General features: G+C 37.2%; 1 protein-coding gene across 1 annotated transcript in view; it reads left to right on the top strand.

Annotated features, from left to right (window-relative positions):
• The window catches only part of LOC126252801 (sodium-coupled monocarboxylate transporter 2-like), a 205,278-nt gene that overhangs the window by 115,878 nt on the left and 72,052 nt on the right, over positions 1 to 17,348 (top strand). Inside the window, exons 5-7 of the mRNA XM_049953736.1 lie at positions 6,996 to 7,047; positions 7,199 to 7,266; positions 14,728 to 14,882. Of these exons, the coding sequence (XP_049809693.1) occupies positions 6,996 to 7,047; positions 7,199 to 7,266; positions 14,728 to 14,882 (275 nt within the window). The remainder of the gene's footprint in view (positions 1 to 6,995; positions 7,048 to 7,198; positions 7,267 to 14,727; positions 14,883 to 17,348) is intronic.

Here is a 17,348-nt window from a genome sequence, read left to right as displayed (position 1 = left end):
CCCATCCACAGAAATTTTGGAAAGTCAAAATAAATGGTTTCTTCTTTCTGAAACAAATTATGTTTTTCTGCTGGCCGGGGTGGCCGAGCGGTTCTAGGCGCTACAGTCTGGAACCATGCTACCACTATGGTCACAGGTTCGAATCCTGCCTTCGGCATGGATGTGTGTGATGTCCTTAGGTTAGTTAGGTTTAAGTAGTTCTAAGTTCTAGGGGACTGATGACCTCCAAAGTTAAGTCCCATAGTGCTCAGAGCCATTTGAACTGTTTTTTATGTTTTACTTTTTTCCAATAAGATGTGATGTACAGTGTTTGTAAAACAGTAATAACAACATAAGGTTTCTCTCTGGCCAATTGATATTGCAGCCTTCAGTAAATATGACTCCTTTTCGTAAATGATCACTGTGTCACTGCTTAATATGACATTGCATGATAAATATGGCACCAGTAGTGTAATTCTTGATGTTGTTATTGTTGTTGTTGCGGTCTTCAGTCCTGAGACTGGTTTGATGCAGCTCTCCATGCTACTCTATCCTGTGCAAGCTTCTTCATCTCCCAGTACCTACTGCAGCCTACATCCTTCTGAATCTGCTTAGTGTATTCATCTCTTGGTCTCCCTCTACGATTTTTACCCGCCACGCTGCCCTCCAATGCTAAATTTGTGATCCCTTGATGCCTCAGAACATGTCCTACCAACCGGTCCCTTCTTCTTGTCAAGTTGTGCCACAAACTCCTCTTCTCCCCAATTCTATTCAATACCTCCTCATTAGTTATGTGATCTACCCATCTAATCTTCAGCATTATTCTGTAGCACCACATTTCGAAAGCTTCTATTCTCTTCTTGTCCAAGCTATTTATCATCCATGTTTCACTTCCATACATGGCTACACTCCATACAAATACTTTCAGAAACGACTTCCTGACACTTAAATCTATACTCGATGTTAACAAATTTCTCTTCTTCAGAAACGCTTTCCTTGCCATTGCCAGTCTACATTTTATATCCTCTCTACTTCGACCATCATCAGTTATTTTGCTCCCCAAATAGCAAAACTGCTTTACTACTTTAAGTGTCTCATTTCCTAATCTAATTCCCTCAGCATCATCGGACTTAATTCAACTACATTCCATTATCCTCGTTTTGCTTTTGTTGATGTTCATCTTATATCCTCCTTTCAAGACACTGTCCATTCTGTTCAACTGCTCTTCCAAGTCCTTTGCTGTCTCTGGCAGAATTACAATGTCATCGGCGAACCTCAAAGTTTTTATTTCTCGATGGATTTTAATACCTACTCCGAATTTTTCTTTTGTTTCCTTTACTGCTTGCTCAATATACAGATTGAATAACATTGGGTAGAGGCTACAACCCTGTCTCACTCCCTTCCAAACCATTGCTTCCCTTTCATGCTCCTTGACTCTTATAACTGCCATCTGGTTTCTGTACAAATTGTAAATAGCCTTTCGCTCCCTGTATCTTACCCCTGCCATCTTTAGAATTTGAAAGAGAATATTCCAGTCAACATTGTCAAAAGCTTTCTCTAAGTCTACAAATGCTAGAAACATAAGTTTGCCTTTCCTTAATCTGTTTTCTAAGGTAAGTTGTAAGATCAGTATTGCCTCACGTGTTCCAACATTTCTACGGAATCCAAACTGATCTTCCCCGAGGTCGGCTTCTACCAGTTTTTCCATTCGTCTGTAAAGAATTCATGGTAGTGTTTTGCAGCTGTGACGTATTAAACTGATAGTTCAGTAATTTTCACATCTGTCAACACCTGCTTTCTTTGGGATTGGAATTATTATATTCTTCTTGAAGTCTGAGGGTATTTCTCCTGTCTCATACATCTTGCTCACCAGATGGTAGAGTTTTGTCAGGACTGGCTCTCCCAAGGCCATCAGTAATTCTAATGGAATGTTGTTTACTCCTGGGGTCTTGTTTCGACTCAGGTCTTTCAGTGCTCTGTCAAACTCTTCACGCAGTATCATATCTCCCATTTCATCTTCATCTACAACCTCTTCCATTTCCATAGTATTGTCCTCAAGTACATCACCCATGTATAGACCCTCTTTATACTCCTTCCACCTTTCTGCTTTCCCTTCTTTGCTTAGAACTGGGTTTCCATCTGAGCTATTGATTGTAGATTGTAGATCGTATTTTATTGGTCCTGTTGTCTACATAGCAGCTTATGCATAAGACATTGGACAAGTCAAGTTATAAATATACAGGCTGAAAGTCATTTCAAGGCATACATATTTAAGCTTACAATAATACACTTTACGCGTAAGTATTTATATAACACATTTCACAAATTTAAATATTCTTCAATGGAGTAAAAGCAGTGATGCTGTAAATATGACTTTAGAGATTTTCCAAATGTATTGACCTCAGTGATAGCTTTTATGTTTTCAGGAAGTTTGTTATAAAGCTTAACTCTCATGTGAAAAGTACCTTTTTGGCACAGTGCTGTGCTGATTTGAGTCATATGTAAGTTTCTGTTTTGTCTGGTAAAGTGCTCGTGTATATCACAGTTTTTTTGCAGTCTCCGGTCCTTGCCTATTACATTTAATTTAAAGAACAAAAGGGTTTCCATAATGTATACAGATTGTAATGGAGGAATACCAGACTTCTTAAACAGGGGTTTACAAGAGTCGGCTTGCACCCAAACAAGATTCTAATGGCCCTTTTTTGTAGTTTAAAAGTGCTATTAGCTGTTTTAGAGTATCCCCAGAAGGTGACCCCATATCTAAGACGAGAATGAAAGTACGCATGATATGCATTCAATACTGTTTTCTCACTACAGCATGATTTTAATGAACAAAGAAGGTAACATGTTTTGCTCAGTTCTGCATTGAGGCATTCAATATGCTTATTCCATCTGATGTTACAGTGCAGCCAAAGTCCTAAGAATTTGGTTTCAGTACTGTTACCACCTGGTTCGTCATTGATAGAGACTGATGGGATAAACATGTCCTTGTTAGGAACATTGTGGAATTTTAGAGCAACGGTTTTCTTACTGTTTATTACAAGCTGATTACTCTGTGCCCAGCTGCTAAGTTGTTTTGTGACCGTGTTTACTATCTGCTGTAACTGTTCATCGTCGTCTCCTTTTAGTAGAATTGTGGTGTCATCTGCAAATATGATTGTTTTGTGTGCATCAACATTTAAGCTTAGATCATTTATGTACAGAAGAAACAGAAGGGGTCACAATTCTGATCCTTGGGGTACACCACATTTTATTTGTTCATAGTCAGATAAGTGATTAGATACAGTTTTTAGTTCAATATTTGTGTGCTTGATGCACACTGCCTACATACGATTAGTCAGGAAGGAACTGATCCATTGTTGGACAGACCTCGAATACCATATCTTTCTAGCTTTTATAGCAGAATTTTATGGTCCACCATGTCAAAAGCTTTTGACAAGTCAATAAAGACTCCTATTGTTCCCTGTTTTTGGATGTTGTTTTTATTTATAAATTTCATAAGTTTCTCATACATAACTTTTTCCAGTACTTTAGAGATGCAGGAGGAAATTGTAATGGGTCTGTAGTTATTTACATTGTCTTTATCCCCTTTTTTATATACAGGAATAACTTTTGATGTTTTCAACACATCAGGGAAAGTGCCTGCCTGAACTGAGCAGTCGCATAAGTGTGTGAGTACTTCAATTAGGTTTGATGTGCTCTTCTTTAACATTGTTGCAGGTATACCATCAATACCTGCCGATTTGGAATTTTTTAGTCCTTTTATTGCTTTAGGTACTTCATCTTGTGAAACAGAACTGATGTACATTGATCCTCTACATGCACTTATTTTATATTCATTTGCCTGGGTGCTCTTAAAGTTTGATTGTAACATATTTTCAGCAACACCTGTGAAAAAGTTGTTAAATGTTTGGCTACTTCTAAGGGGTTTGTTAGTTTTTTATTTTTATGTGATAGTGTTATATTTTTGCAAGGTTGTCTGTATTCTCCACATTCTTTTTTTATAACACTCCTCATAGCCTTTGATTTATTAGCTGAATTATAAATGATTTCATCATTATGCAGTATTTTTGCTGCTTTTATTACTTTTCTTAATATTTTGGAGTATTTTTTATAGTATGCGTGTACTACAGGTGAGGAATTTTTTGAGTTGCATATTTCGTGAAGTAGTCTTTTCTTCTGGCATGAAACCCATATTCCCTTTGTGATCCAGCTGTTTGTGCTAGAGTTTCCCCGTATGGTTAATGTTTTCAGTGGGAATGCAAGTTCAAAGAAATGGGTTAATGTATTAATGAAAGTGTTGAATATTTCATTTATATCGTTCATTTTGTACACTCCTTGCCACTTTTCTTCCTGTAATAAGATGTTGAAGTAGTTCACATTATGCTGATTATAACTTCGATATGCTGTTCTGAAAGACATGTTGTTAATAATACTGCCTTGTACTTTTATGCTTAATATTTGAGCAAGATGATCACTAAAAGCTGCATTGAAAATTTCTAGTGAGATGTTGTGTAAACTCTTCCTGACTAGAAACTGATCAAGAGCTGTTTGGCAAGTTTCAGATACTCGGGTAGCTGCTTTTACTTCAGCCTTTAAATTGTAGGACGTTGCAAGGTTCAAAATGGTCTCCCTATTTCCACTATTCATGAGGAAGTCAATATTGAAGTCACCACAGATTATCAATTCACAATCCATTTTATTTACTTTATTTAGCAATGACTCCATTTTGTTTAAGAAAAGTTCAAAATTCCCGGATGGTGATCGGTAAACTGTAGCAATAACCAGGCTGAACTGAGTAATTTTTATAGCTGCAATTTCATAATCCTTTTCGACATTTGCCCTAGTTAAGTCAGGTAGTGTAATAAAATCTACATTATCCTTTGTGTAAATTGCTACCCCACCCTGCTTGCTGTTTTTCCTGCAGTAGTAAGCAGCCAAGACAAATTTGTTTATTTTCATATTCTGGATTAATTCTGGGTTAAGCCAGTGCTCAGAAATGCATAACACTGAGATATCATTAAGTTCATGTGTTAATAGAACGTTAATTTCATCGATCTTATTACGCAGGGATTGCACATTATGGTGATAAATTTTTAGTTCAGGCGTATTCACGATTTGGTAATTGGGAATCATATTTATGGCATCACATACCTCTAGTTTAAATTAGTAACGTCAGCAGTGGTGTATTTTCGTGCTTCTTTCTTGTTTATTTTGTATTCCTCACTGTTGGAAGGATGTTCAGGAAGCTGATAAATTGTTCTGTCCCTTATAAGTTTTTCTTTAATTATTTCACTAACACGAACACAAACAAATCTTGATATTCATACAAGTGGCTCTCTTTTCTCCAAAGGTCTCTTTAATTTTCCTGTAGGCAGTATCTATCTTACACCTACTGAGATAAGGCTCTACATCCCTACATTTGTCCTCTAGCCATGCCTGCTTAGCCATTTTGCACTTCCTGTCGATCTCATTTTTGAGATGTTTGTGTTCCTTTTTGCCTACTTCATTTACTGCATTTTTATATTTTCTCCTTTAATCAATTAAATTCTTCTGTTACCCAAGGATTTCTACTAGCCCTCATCTTTTTAACTACTTGATCCTCTGCTGCCTTCACTACTTCATCCCTCAAAGCTACCCATTCTACTTCTACTGCATTTCTTTCCCCCATTCCTGTCAATTGTTCCTGTATGCTCTCCCTGAAACTCTGTACAACCTCTGGTTCTTTCAGTTTATCCAGGTCCCATCTCCTTAAATTCCAATCTTTTTGCAGTTTCTTCGGTTTTAATCTACAGTTCATAACCAACAGACTGTGGTCAGAGTCCACATCTGCCCCTGGAAATGTCTTACAATTTAAAACCTGGTTCCTAAATCTCTGTCTTACCATTATATAATCTATCTGATACCTTCTAGTATCTCCAGGATTCTTCCATGTATACAACCTTCTTTTATGATTCTTGAACCAAGTGTTAGCTATGATTAAGTTATGCTCTGTGCAAAATTCTACCAGACGGCTTCCTCTTTCATTTCTTACCCCCAATCCATATTCACCTATTATGTTTCCTTCTCTCCCTTTTCCTACTCTCGAATTCCAGTCACCCATGACTATTAAATTTTCATCTCCCTTCACAACCTGAATAATTTCTTTTATCTCATCATATATTTCATCAATTTCTTCATCATCTGCAGAGCTAGTTGGCATATAAATTTGTACTACTGTAGTAGGCATGGGCTTCGTGTCTATCTTGGCCACAATAATGCGTTCACTATGCTGTTTGTAGTAGCTTACCTGCACTCCTATTTTTTTATTCATTATTAAACCTACCCCTCCATTACCCCTATTTGATTTTGTATTTATAACCCTGTATTCACCTGACCAAAAGTCTTGTTTCTCCTGCCACTGAACTTCACTAATTCCCACTATATCTAACTTTAACCTATCCATTTCTCTTTTTAAATTTTCTAACCTACCTGCCCAATTAAGGGATCTGACATTCCACACACTGATCCGTAGAATGCCAGTTTTCTTTCTCCTGATAATGACATCCTCTTGAGTAGTCCCCACCCGGAGATCCGAATGGGGGACTATTTTACCTCTGGAATATTTTACCCAAGAGGACACCATCATCATTTAACCATACAGTAAAGCTGCATGCCCTCGGGAAAAATTTCGGCTGTAGTTTCCCCTTGCTTTCAGCCATTCGCAGTATTTTGAGCTTTTATATGAAAGAAAACAATCTTTCTGGACATACGGCAAAAAATTCTTCGTGCTATTGACAGGTACTCACTTGTTTTATATGACTACAATATTTTCAGTAAATGTAATAGCTGAATGTCTTTATATGTAACATAACATTTTAGTTTTATTATTACTGCAGCACTGCTTTACTAAAAAATGAATATTATAAATGGACTTAGGAATAACCACTTACTAATTCCAGAAAAACATACAATACAGTGTAAGTATGAATTGGTAATTTATTGTCTAACAGTAATACACATAATCTTTGTTTCAGATGCTCTATATTCCCATAGTCATCTACGTGCCAGCTCTTGCTTTCAGTCAAGGTTAGTTTGTCTTCCAGAGTGTTGTTCTTTATGGTTATTAATGGAAAACAGTGCAGAAATGTTTGTTTTTTAATATTAATTAATGATAAAAAAGAATGTATTAATCTTCAGTTCTGTCATACAAACAGAAATCAGTGTTATTTCCTTTCAGTTACAGGTTTCAACTTGCATTTAGTAACACCTGTTGTTTGTATCGTCTGCATCTTTTACACAATGTTGGTGAGTAACCTTTTTGCTGTCCTTCCTGTAATCATAGACATGAAGATACATAATTTCAAATTTTGAGTGCTTCCTGTTATCAGGAAATATTGACGTAGACTTATGCATTTCAATGGAATATTAACTTAACACAAAAAATTTACTTCTGCTGTAAACAAATATATGGCAGTTACTTCATATTCTCCTCATTTCATGGATTAGGTGATTTCACCTGTTCTGGTGAACTTGGTCCTGCCATCTCTTCTGTGGCAATTACTTATGTTGTAAGTTGGAGGCAGAGTGAGGAGAAAGGAAACGAAAGAGAGTGAATTATTGATGTCAGCTGCATCAGGACTTTTTGCAGAATCCTTGGGGATGAGTGAAAATGTGTGCCAGACTGGGATTCGAACCTGGGTCTCTTGGATACTAAGCAGTTGCATTAACCACTGTGCAACATGGATGCAGTGTTTATCACAACTGCATGGGCTACCTCAGCATGCCTCCCAGCTGACGTACATTCCCCCCTACACGCATTGCCTCTCCATGTCTTCCATGCTTGCTACTTTGAGATTCCTTGTGGTAGGTCGATACATAACTGTGCATCCGCACTGGAGGTTGTGGATTCATTTCCCATCAAGGCGAATCAGTTATATGAATGCTTGGTGCCTGTTCTTCCAGACATGTCTGAAAGAACAGACATTAAGCATTCATATTGTTGGAACTACTTATTTCTGAGATAACAAATAATATATCGAACGTGATGAACTTGGATATTTATTTGCTGCACAGTTACACACAAAACATACTGGGAAGAATGGATATGTACAATAACAATACAAAGATACTGGACTGCAAAGAAAATGCACACAGCAAAAAGTTGTGAGAACCAAAGAAAATAAATCACTGAGATTCTAACATAAATATAACAATTAAATTTGTCCTTCTTTCACACATTTTCAACATTCTCACTTAAAGAGGACACAAATTTATTATTAAGTGTTTAGAAGTTTCTCACAAATATCCTGAATGCTTCGGATGTTCAGCAACTTCATCTGCATCTGAAGTGTCACCTTTGGTAATGGCTTGGTTAGTAAATCAGCTTGCTGGTCCTTGGATGGAACATGCTCTAGTACTTATTGTGCACAAAGTGATAACATACATCAATATGCTTACTCCTTTGATGAAACTCTGGGTTTTTAACAAGTTTCTCTGCTCTTAAATTGTCAATGTTCAAAGTTGTTTTTATTTTGCTGAACAAAGCCAAGTCATTGAGCAAACTTTTCACCAAAACAATTCCTCTCACTGTCTGACTGGCTGCAATTTATTCAGCCTCAGTTGTAGAAAGGGCTACCACTCTCTGCTTTGTTGAGGCCCAAGTAATAGTGGATTCAACAAGCTTTAGCAACATACCAGTTGTGGATCTCCTAGTTTCCGCATCACCAGCATAGTCTGCGTCACTGTAGGCATGAAGGTGATTCTCCTGCTTTCAAGGAAAATAAAGTCCTTAGTCCATAGTGCCATTAATATATTTCAGGATCCTTTTCACAGCAGTCCAATGTATTTTCATTGGTTTCTGTTCACTGCTGACTACGAAAGTGATGTCTGGGCATGTTCCTATTAACAAATACATCAGACTACCCACAGCTTGCCTATATGGAACATTGGATATGTCCTTCTCCCCCCATTTATGCACATCAGCACACATCTGATGATGATGGTCTGCAGGTACTGTTACAGGGTTAGCCTCCTCCATCCTGAAGTGGCATAAAACCTTCATGGCATAAGCCTCTTGATGCAGAAAAATAGAGCCATCTTCTAATCATTCTACCAGCAGGCCCAAGTATGTACCCAGTTTTCTGAATGTGATGTCAAATTCTCTTTGTAGTTCTGTAAGCAAAAGGTTAATGGTAGAAGGATCTTCAGACCATCAGCCACATGTACTGCCAAGATTAATGGATTATTTGTTTAGTGGTTGGTGAATACACATGGATCTGCATTTGTTGGCTGAAGTCCAAACTTTCATAAAACTGTTGTGAAATGTTGGTTCCAGCACCTGGAAGCTTGTTTCAGGTCATACAAGCTTCTATTTAGTTTACACACATGGTCTGTCCCATCTTCAAAACCTTTTGGTTGATTCATATAAATGTTCTCTGCTGAATTTCCATAAAGAAAAGCAGTTTGGACGTCAAATTGTTCAAGACATGTTTCTGGATGCTGCAATGGATAATACTATACAAATTGAGTCAAATATAGTCACTGGACAGTAAGTTTCCAGATAATCTATACCTGCAACTTGCTTGAAACCTCTAGCCACAAGTCTAGCCTTGACATGTGGAGCATCATCACTGTTACAATTCTTGATTTTGTACACCCAGAGGTTATCAATGACTTGGTGATGTGCAGGTAGATCCACTAATGTCCAGGTTTGGTTAGCTTCCAAGGAATTAATTTCATCATCCATAGCATCTTTCCACTTTCCTACCTCATCACACGTAACTGCTTCGTCATATGTTTCTGGTTCACCAATATCTAAAACGGATACATGATTCTCATATCTTGCTGGCAATCTTAATGATCTGCAATCTCTTAATCAATATTTCTTATCAGACTAAACAGCTTCATCAGCTACTGCTTCCCATTCACTGATATCATCAGAATGTGCATCATTGTCTCCTTCTTTACATGCTTCTGTAGAATCCCGCATCACAGGAATAGTAACCATTTTCCTGTAAGAAAAAGTTCACTGCTCTTGGTGTTGATGTTTCATGTTTGCTGCAGTTGTCCTTAAACAGTTTCCCTGTAAAAGTAACATCTCTGTGGACTTTTACTTGTCACAGGTCTGGAAACCACACACGATAACCTTTCGTCTTTTTGGTCATAGCCAACAAAATACCGCTTTTTAGCCTCTGCATCCCATTTTTGCCTCTTCTCTTTAGGAACATGGACATAAATTTCTTCACCAAAAGTTCTGAGGATTTTTAAGCTTGGTTTCTTCCCTAGCCACAGCTCACATGGCACAACTCCCCTTTCTTTACTTGTTCGAGTCCAGCTGAGTGTGAATACTGCATAATTCACAGCTTCCGCCCACATTTCAGTTGGCAGTCCACCTGCATGCATACAAGTCCTGGTTAACTCGACAACAGTTCTGTTTTCCCTTTCAATGACTCCATTCTGCTGTGGACTGTATGACACTGTTTTCTGTTGCAAGATGCCATACTGGTTAATCAAATTGGCAATCACTTCATTACAAAATTCTAATCCATTATCTGTTCTTAATGTCTTTATGCCTCTGCACAAATGTTTCTCACTCACTTTAAAGAAATCTTCGAAACATTCAGCTGTGCCTGATTTATTCTTGATTGTTTTGTTTTGATTTTGTATCACTGGATGGAAATGGCAATTTGCACATTTTACCTATAATGCAGTCTTCACACTGAAACTTCTGATCTTGGAAATTTATGTTAACACTTGACAAAACTTGCTTAACTTGCATGATATTCTGATGTGCCATCCTCTTGTGCCACAGAAAAAGAAGTTCACATGCAGCAACATTTGCACAATACTCATGATTTGTCACAACCTTAAATTTCATTTTAAACAGCTTGTCATGTCTCTCTCCCACTGCAACAACACTTTTGTTCTTTATGAATTTACACATTCTGTTGTCAGATTGATGTGTCATACCTTTATCAAAGGCAGCACCCAAAAAGAACAAATTTAAGTCAACTCTGGAACATACAAAACCTTGCTAATGTGCTTCTCCTTCCATTCCTTTCCAGTGTAGGCCAGAATATTAAGGTTTCCAGATCCAAGAGCAGGAATGTATTTTCCATCACCAATACGACAGCTCTTGCCTCTGGAAATTCTTCATAGGTGGTGAACCAAGAACTTTGATTGGACAAGTAGTCTGTTGCTCCTGAATCGATATACTATGTTTCTCCAGTTGTATCTGAATCACTTGCACTAAACACTGCTTCTCTAATGAGAGCTTCTCCATTGGGTGAAGACTGGTTTGCAATTGTGGCTTTTCATTTTTTGCAGTCACGGATGAAGTGTCCTGGCTTATGACAATAGTAACAAGTGCCTGATTTTCCAAAATGGTTGTGTTTTTTACCACCTTTTTTATGAGAGCTGTTGTTTCTGCATATGCTGCACTTTCACCTTGATCACTTACATTTATTCTATTTTCCTCAACTTTAAGTCTGGAGATCAGATTACTAAGTGTTCATTCACTTGCGTGCACAGATTCCCATACACTCACAAAATATTTGTGTGCCACTGGTAAAGTCATCAAAATTTTTGTAACAACCATTTTCTCCAGTATTAACTCACCAAGAATCTGCAAGCGATGTGCAAGATCTTCAGTTCTAGCAATATGAGTCACTATGTCATCTGTTGGTTTCTTTTGAAAACTATATCACTGTTGCAGTAGCATGTACACATTGGTTCCAGATTTTTGTTCATAAATATGCAGCATTGGTTTTTCTTCAACTGACGTGGCAATAATTCGTTGAGCTGTTGTGTCACACTTCGTCCAGGCTGCAACCAACGTGTTCTATGCTGCATTATTGGATGTTCCTTCAGACAAAATTATATGAACCATCAACAACAGTCCAAGCATTGTGTGATTTCAACACTATGCACACTTGAAACTTCCAGGCAGTCCAATTTTCGACACCTCTGAGCTTGTTTATGCGGACGATCTCACTTTCTGTCTTGAGGTTAAGTTATTTTTCTCTTCGCTTGTGGCCGGAAAACTAATCTCACATGGCACAATTGTATTTAAATTATTATTTCGTGTCCAATACTAACTTTTTACAAAATATTATCTGTCTCGCGTTCCTGGGCCCATAACCTGTTGGAACTACTTATTTCTGAGATAACAAGTAATATATCGAACATCATGAGCTTGGATATTTATTTGATGCACAGTTACACACACAACATACTGGGAAGAATGGATACATACAATATAATAGAAAGATACTGGACTGCAAAGAAAATGCACACAGCAAAAAGTTGAGAGAACCAAAGAAAATAAATCACTGAGATTCTAACATAAATATAACAAATAAATTTGTCCATATTTCACACATTTTCAACACATATAATCACTTATTGCATTAATTTGTACTAGAGTGCTCTAGCTTTGAAAATTGTTTTCTGAATTCCCATTAACTATTTCACCAGCACTAATGAAAAATATGTTAAATTCTGAATAACAATGGTCCCCCAAAAATCATTTGCTAGCATCATAAATAAAATGAAGCCACAACTTGAAACTAGATATAGATTTTAGCTAATGCCCACACATTTCTGAATGTAAATGTCACAGTGTTACAATTAAAAAGGAAAACCGAAACATAATACAAGTTTATAGGAATAATGAATATACAAATCAGGGCACAATATGTTAATTGTTCCATTTTAGACTTCCTTTTTTCAAAAAAATTATATGCTGTTATTTCCTGACTAACAACTTGTGTAGCCACTGATGCAGTATTTGAATTTATTAGTATCACATAGAGAAGCAGTGGTTACATGACAGTAAAGTTGTACAACTCTTTACCACCACATATCACTAATGCCAAATCAAGGGATAAGTTTAAACAGTCAATCAAACAACTGCTATTAGAAACCACTTTATATTCAATCAGATAATTTCTTTCAAACAAAAATAACAAGCAAACAGGCATAGCACACTAAAAGAAATGTACACAGGTATAGAGCAAAAGAAAAAGTAAAATGTGTTAACTTCTTAACAGCATTGTTTTATCTAAATATTTTGTTTTCTACAGTATTATTGCTGTTAAATTTTTTTATAAATGTGAACAAAATGGGATCTAGAATATGTATGTGCTATATGACTATATTATACCATATATAGAAAATGATGGACCCATAATATAGAATTATTGCAATTAAATGTCCTGTAATTTAGGTTACATAGATTATGTATGCCTCATAAAATCTGTTCAGTTTACAGTATCCACAATTTTGTAACTATGATGTAAATTTCCAGAAATGGTGTGGCTAAAATTTATTAGTTACCGTAGCAAAACTATAGTTAGAATCAGTAAAAGTAATGTATTTTGTTGGAAAACTGACAAAGCAAATATGTACTTGGAATTACTCCATAGATGTACATCATAAGCTGCTAAATAAATAAATAAATAAATAAAATAAATAAGTGTATCCATACAGACTGAAAAGATAGTGTAAGAATGAAAACACTGGATTTACATTCAGGAGAAACATGGTTACAAATCCTTTGCAGTCATATGGACCTAGGTTTTCTATGGATTATCTAAACAACATACCAGTAAGATAAATGTTGGAATGGTTCCTTTGATAAAGATATGACCACCTGCCTTCCCAGCCCTTGTACAGAGTTTGTGCTTTGTGTCTAGTGATCTAAACATTGAAAGGACTCAAAACTTTGATCTTTCTTCTTTCCTTTTAAATCCACACTTTAAGTTGTTGCTTCAACAGAGAAACAGTAGTACTCACTTTCTGGAATGGGAAGATGTGCATCTCAACTTGAAAATTGAATTGTATTAGTACTGGGGAAAAAGAAATAGACTGTCATTACATTAGCTCTATACAATTATCTTTCAGTAAATATCCCCTTTTTATAACAGGTATGGCACCCACAACTGCCTGAGAAAAAGCCTATTATTTTGCAGACACAATTTCTGTTCAGAGTCAAATGATTTAATTTTCAATTCTGAGCTAATTTGTAACTCCACAAAAAATGTTAGGCAGTATGAATTAACTGCCAGTTCATGTTTTGCTAAAATATTGTGAATCAAGGATCAAACAAAATTTGTGTGTGTGTGTGTGTTTGTGTGTGGAAGGGGGGCATTTATTTGTTTTCCTTCAAACACAAAATAACTTATAATTGTAGTACCACAAATATCACAGTTTTCCTTTTTCAGTACTACTTTAATAGATCGAAGTTTATTCAGGCAAAGTTTCTCTGGCATTTTAGAGCAAATTATTTTGTTTGAAATGTGTATTATAAACTCAATGTGGAAAACTACATTTTTTAAAAAAAAGCTTAAAAACTTTTTAACAGTATTTCATTGAGTGACAGCTCATGATCAGAACAAGAGTAATATAACTTTAAATAAATTTTAGTACATTTGGTTTCACATGTGTTTGTAGTAACATGGTAAACTGTTCCTTATTCTGAAACAGATACTCTGTTGGTGTTCGCGAGACCAGTTTTGTAATTATAAATAAAAACTTAACACCTGTGCTGGTGAATTTTATGTAAAACTACTTCTCTAGATTCTCACATCAGCTCAAATGAAAATAAAATCCTTTTAATACATAATAATGCTGCTTTTTCACTTGGAAGACACATCATATAGCAGGAACTGGATGTAACAGAAACACCAGTTCTTTAATTGTTTACACACAATTTGAAAATTTGTTGTTTGAATCTTGGCATAAATAGTTTGTAACTTATTTTTTCAGGGAGGATTGAAAGCTGTTGTATGGACTGATGCTTTACAAACAGTGCTAATGTTTGGTGGAGTCATCGTGGTGATGATACTGGGAACAGTGTATGTTGGTGGCCCCACTGCTGTATGGCAGCGTGCTATCGATGGGGAGAGGATTGAGTTCTTCAAGTGAGATAACCTTCCCTGCTGTTGCTGTTGCTGCTTCCCTCCACATTAATGCCAGGTTCTCTTTCTCCCACTCTGATTCTTTTCAGTCTCATCATACCTGCAACTATCTTACTTTCCTCCTAAAAGGGAACAGTTTAAACAAGGTCAAAAAACTGTGGGTGCAATATTTATGTTTGCTGTTTTGTGTGTGTGTGTGTGTCAGATTTACTCAGGTCTATGCATTGTAAGGCCTGCAGCATAATATATGTCACAGTATGACATTTTATATTAGCAAATAATTCCAGTCAACTGCCAAAAGGTTTACTGATTCTATACTATAGGCCTATTCTGGCATTAGTAGCATTTTCTAGCACAACCTGCAACTAATATGAACAATATAAATATCATATACTTGGTGGTAGTTTAAGTAAAAGCGGTTTGACAGTTTTACTTATTTCTAATTTTTTTATTTATTTTTTTATTTCAGCAGTTGGTGTATAGGGTTTGTTGTGCCCAATTTCAACATTAGTTACATTTTTGTAGTACTGACATTTGATATTAGACAGATATCTTCTTTCTGTTATTTGTTTAAATGTTAGCTTACTCTATGTTATTTAAAATCTGATTTGTGTGAAATGACAAAGCTCAATATGGTAGAACTGGTTTATGCTGTGTGAAATCAGTGATGTTCCTAAAATCCATTATTTTTGCCATCCTTTTTTGTGGTCTTCCATACCAGACTGTGTGATGGATGTTGAAACATTTCCCACTGAAAATCCTGAAGCAAGTCCTGTGTCTCTCTTGCTGCATGTGTCCATGCATTATCATGAAGGAGGATGACTCCACTTGTTAGCATTCCATGCCACTTTTTTAAGGGGAGATTTATTATCTTTGGCCCGAAAAAAGCAAGTTCTTTGATAATTTTTTTCTCGGGATGTGTTATAGATAGCAATGTCAAATTTGGTCAAAATGCTTATTGATATTTTCTCTACAAACTGGAATTTTTTCGACCGGAAATGTCAAAGAGCAAAGGCGGAAGTGTCGTGTGAATGAAACAAAATTTCGTTGTAGACCTCCAAGCGCAGTATGACACAGGTCAACCGGCTCGTCTGAAATCAAAATTGAGTTGATGTTAGCAAAGTATATAAGATTCTTTAGGAGTTTTACCTCGCTGAAGTTATTTGGACCATAGGAAACAAAATGGCGGCCATTTTAAAAAATAGGGTTTTTTTCATCGATTTTTCGACTTCGTCGGCCAAGTAAAAATATTTATACTTGATGGATTGGAATAAAAGTGGACAACTTCTAGACAATTCATTTATCTTTGTCGGAAACAAAGAATCATGTCAACTGGTTCAGTAGATTTGAAGTTACCACACCGCACGATAAAACGAACATCATTTTGAGAAAAACACGTTTGAAGTTTTGACTACAATATTATGCAACGTACATTCAATCTGCTATTCCGGGTCCATAAACTAGTCCTTCCTCTTCCTCATAGAGGGCATTCTGCTCGATCTGGGCCATCCTGCACTGCTCCAGAACTGCTCGTACGGCCGGTGACGAGCTCGATCACTCGCAGATGAGGAGATTTTAAACTTTGGCAGGTTGTGAAGTACTAGCGCTGCTGGGGCACTTTACCTTCAGTCTTGATGGTTTGTAATGCAAATTACACGAGGGACTGGGGAGTACTTGGTGGTGAGCTTGGCTGGCCGGCGTATTATTTAATAATGACAGATGAAAGGATAGTAGAAGGGACAGTGATAGAGTGAGGAAAATGAATGGCCCATTGACTAGCCGGTAGTTTGCAGTTAAATGACAGAGTAAAGGAGAGTAGCAGAGACAGTAAGAGATGACTGAAAGCAAATGGACATTGTCCTGGCCTCATCTTCGTGGTGGCGTCGGTGACGGTGGTGGCAGACACTCTTCAGTAGATGAAGTGGGGGGGTGGGGGGGGCGAAGGAGAAAGAAGTCAGAGAGTGACAGACGGAGAAGTGAAATAGGAAGGGCCTGTAGTGGTTAGGCCGAGATTGGTGGAGGGCGTGAGGGGTGGTGGGGGTGGTGTAGGGGGGGGGGGTGAGAGGCGGGAGGAGGATGGCATGATGTGATGATGAAATGCAGTAATGATATGGAAAATATGAAGTGACATGAAAGTCAAATTTCCTGGCAGATTAAAACTGTGTGCCCGACCGAGACTCAAACTCGGGACCTTTGCCTTTCGCGGGCAAGTGCTCTACCATCTGAGCTACCAAAGCACGACTCACACCCGGTACTCACAGCTTTACTTCTGCCAGTACCTTGTCTCCTACCTTCCAAACTTTACAGAAGCTCTCCTGCGAACCTTGCAGAACAAGCACTCATGAAAGAAAGGATATAGCGGAGACATGGCTTAGCCACAGCCTGTGGGATGTTTCCAGAATGAGACTTTCACTCTGCAGTGGAGTGTGCAGTGGCTGTGGCTAGGCCATGTCTCCGCTATATCCTTTC

This window comes from Schistocerca nitens, chromosome 4, assembly GCF_023898315.1.
Source record: "Schistocerca nitens isolate TAMUIC-IGC-003100 chromosome 4, iqSchNite1.1, whole genome shotgun sequence".
Lineage (NCBI taxonomy): Eukaryota > Metazoa > Arthropoda > Insecta > Orthoptera > Acrididae > Schistocerca > Schistocerca nitens.
The sequence above is the reverse complement of the archived record's forward strand: the minus strand, read 5'-3'. Positions and strand labels throughout refer to the sequence as shown.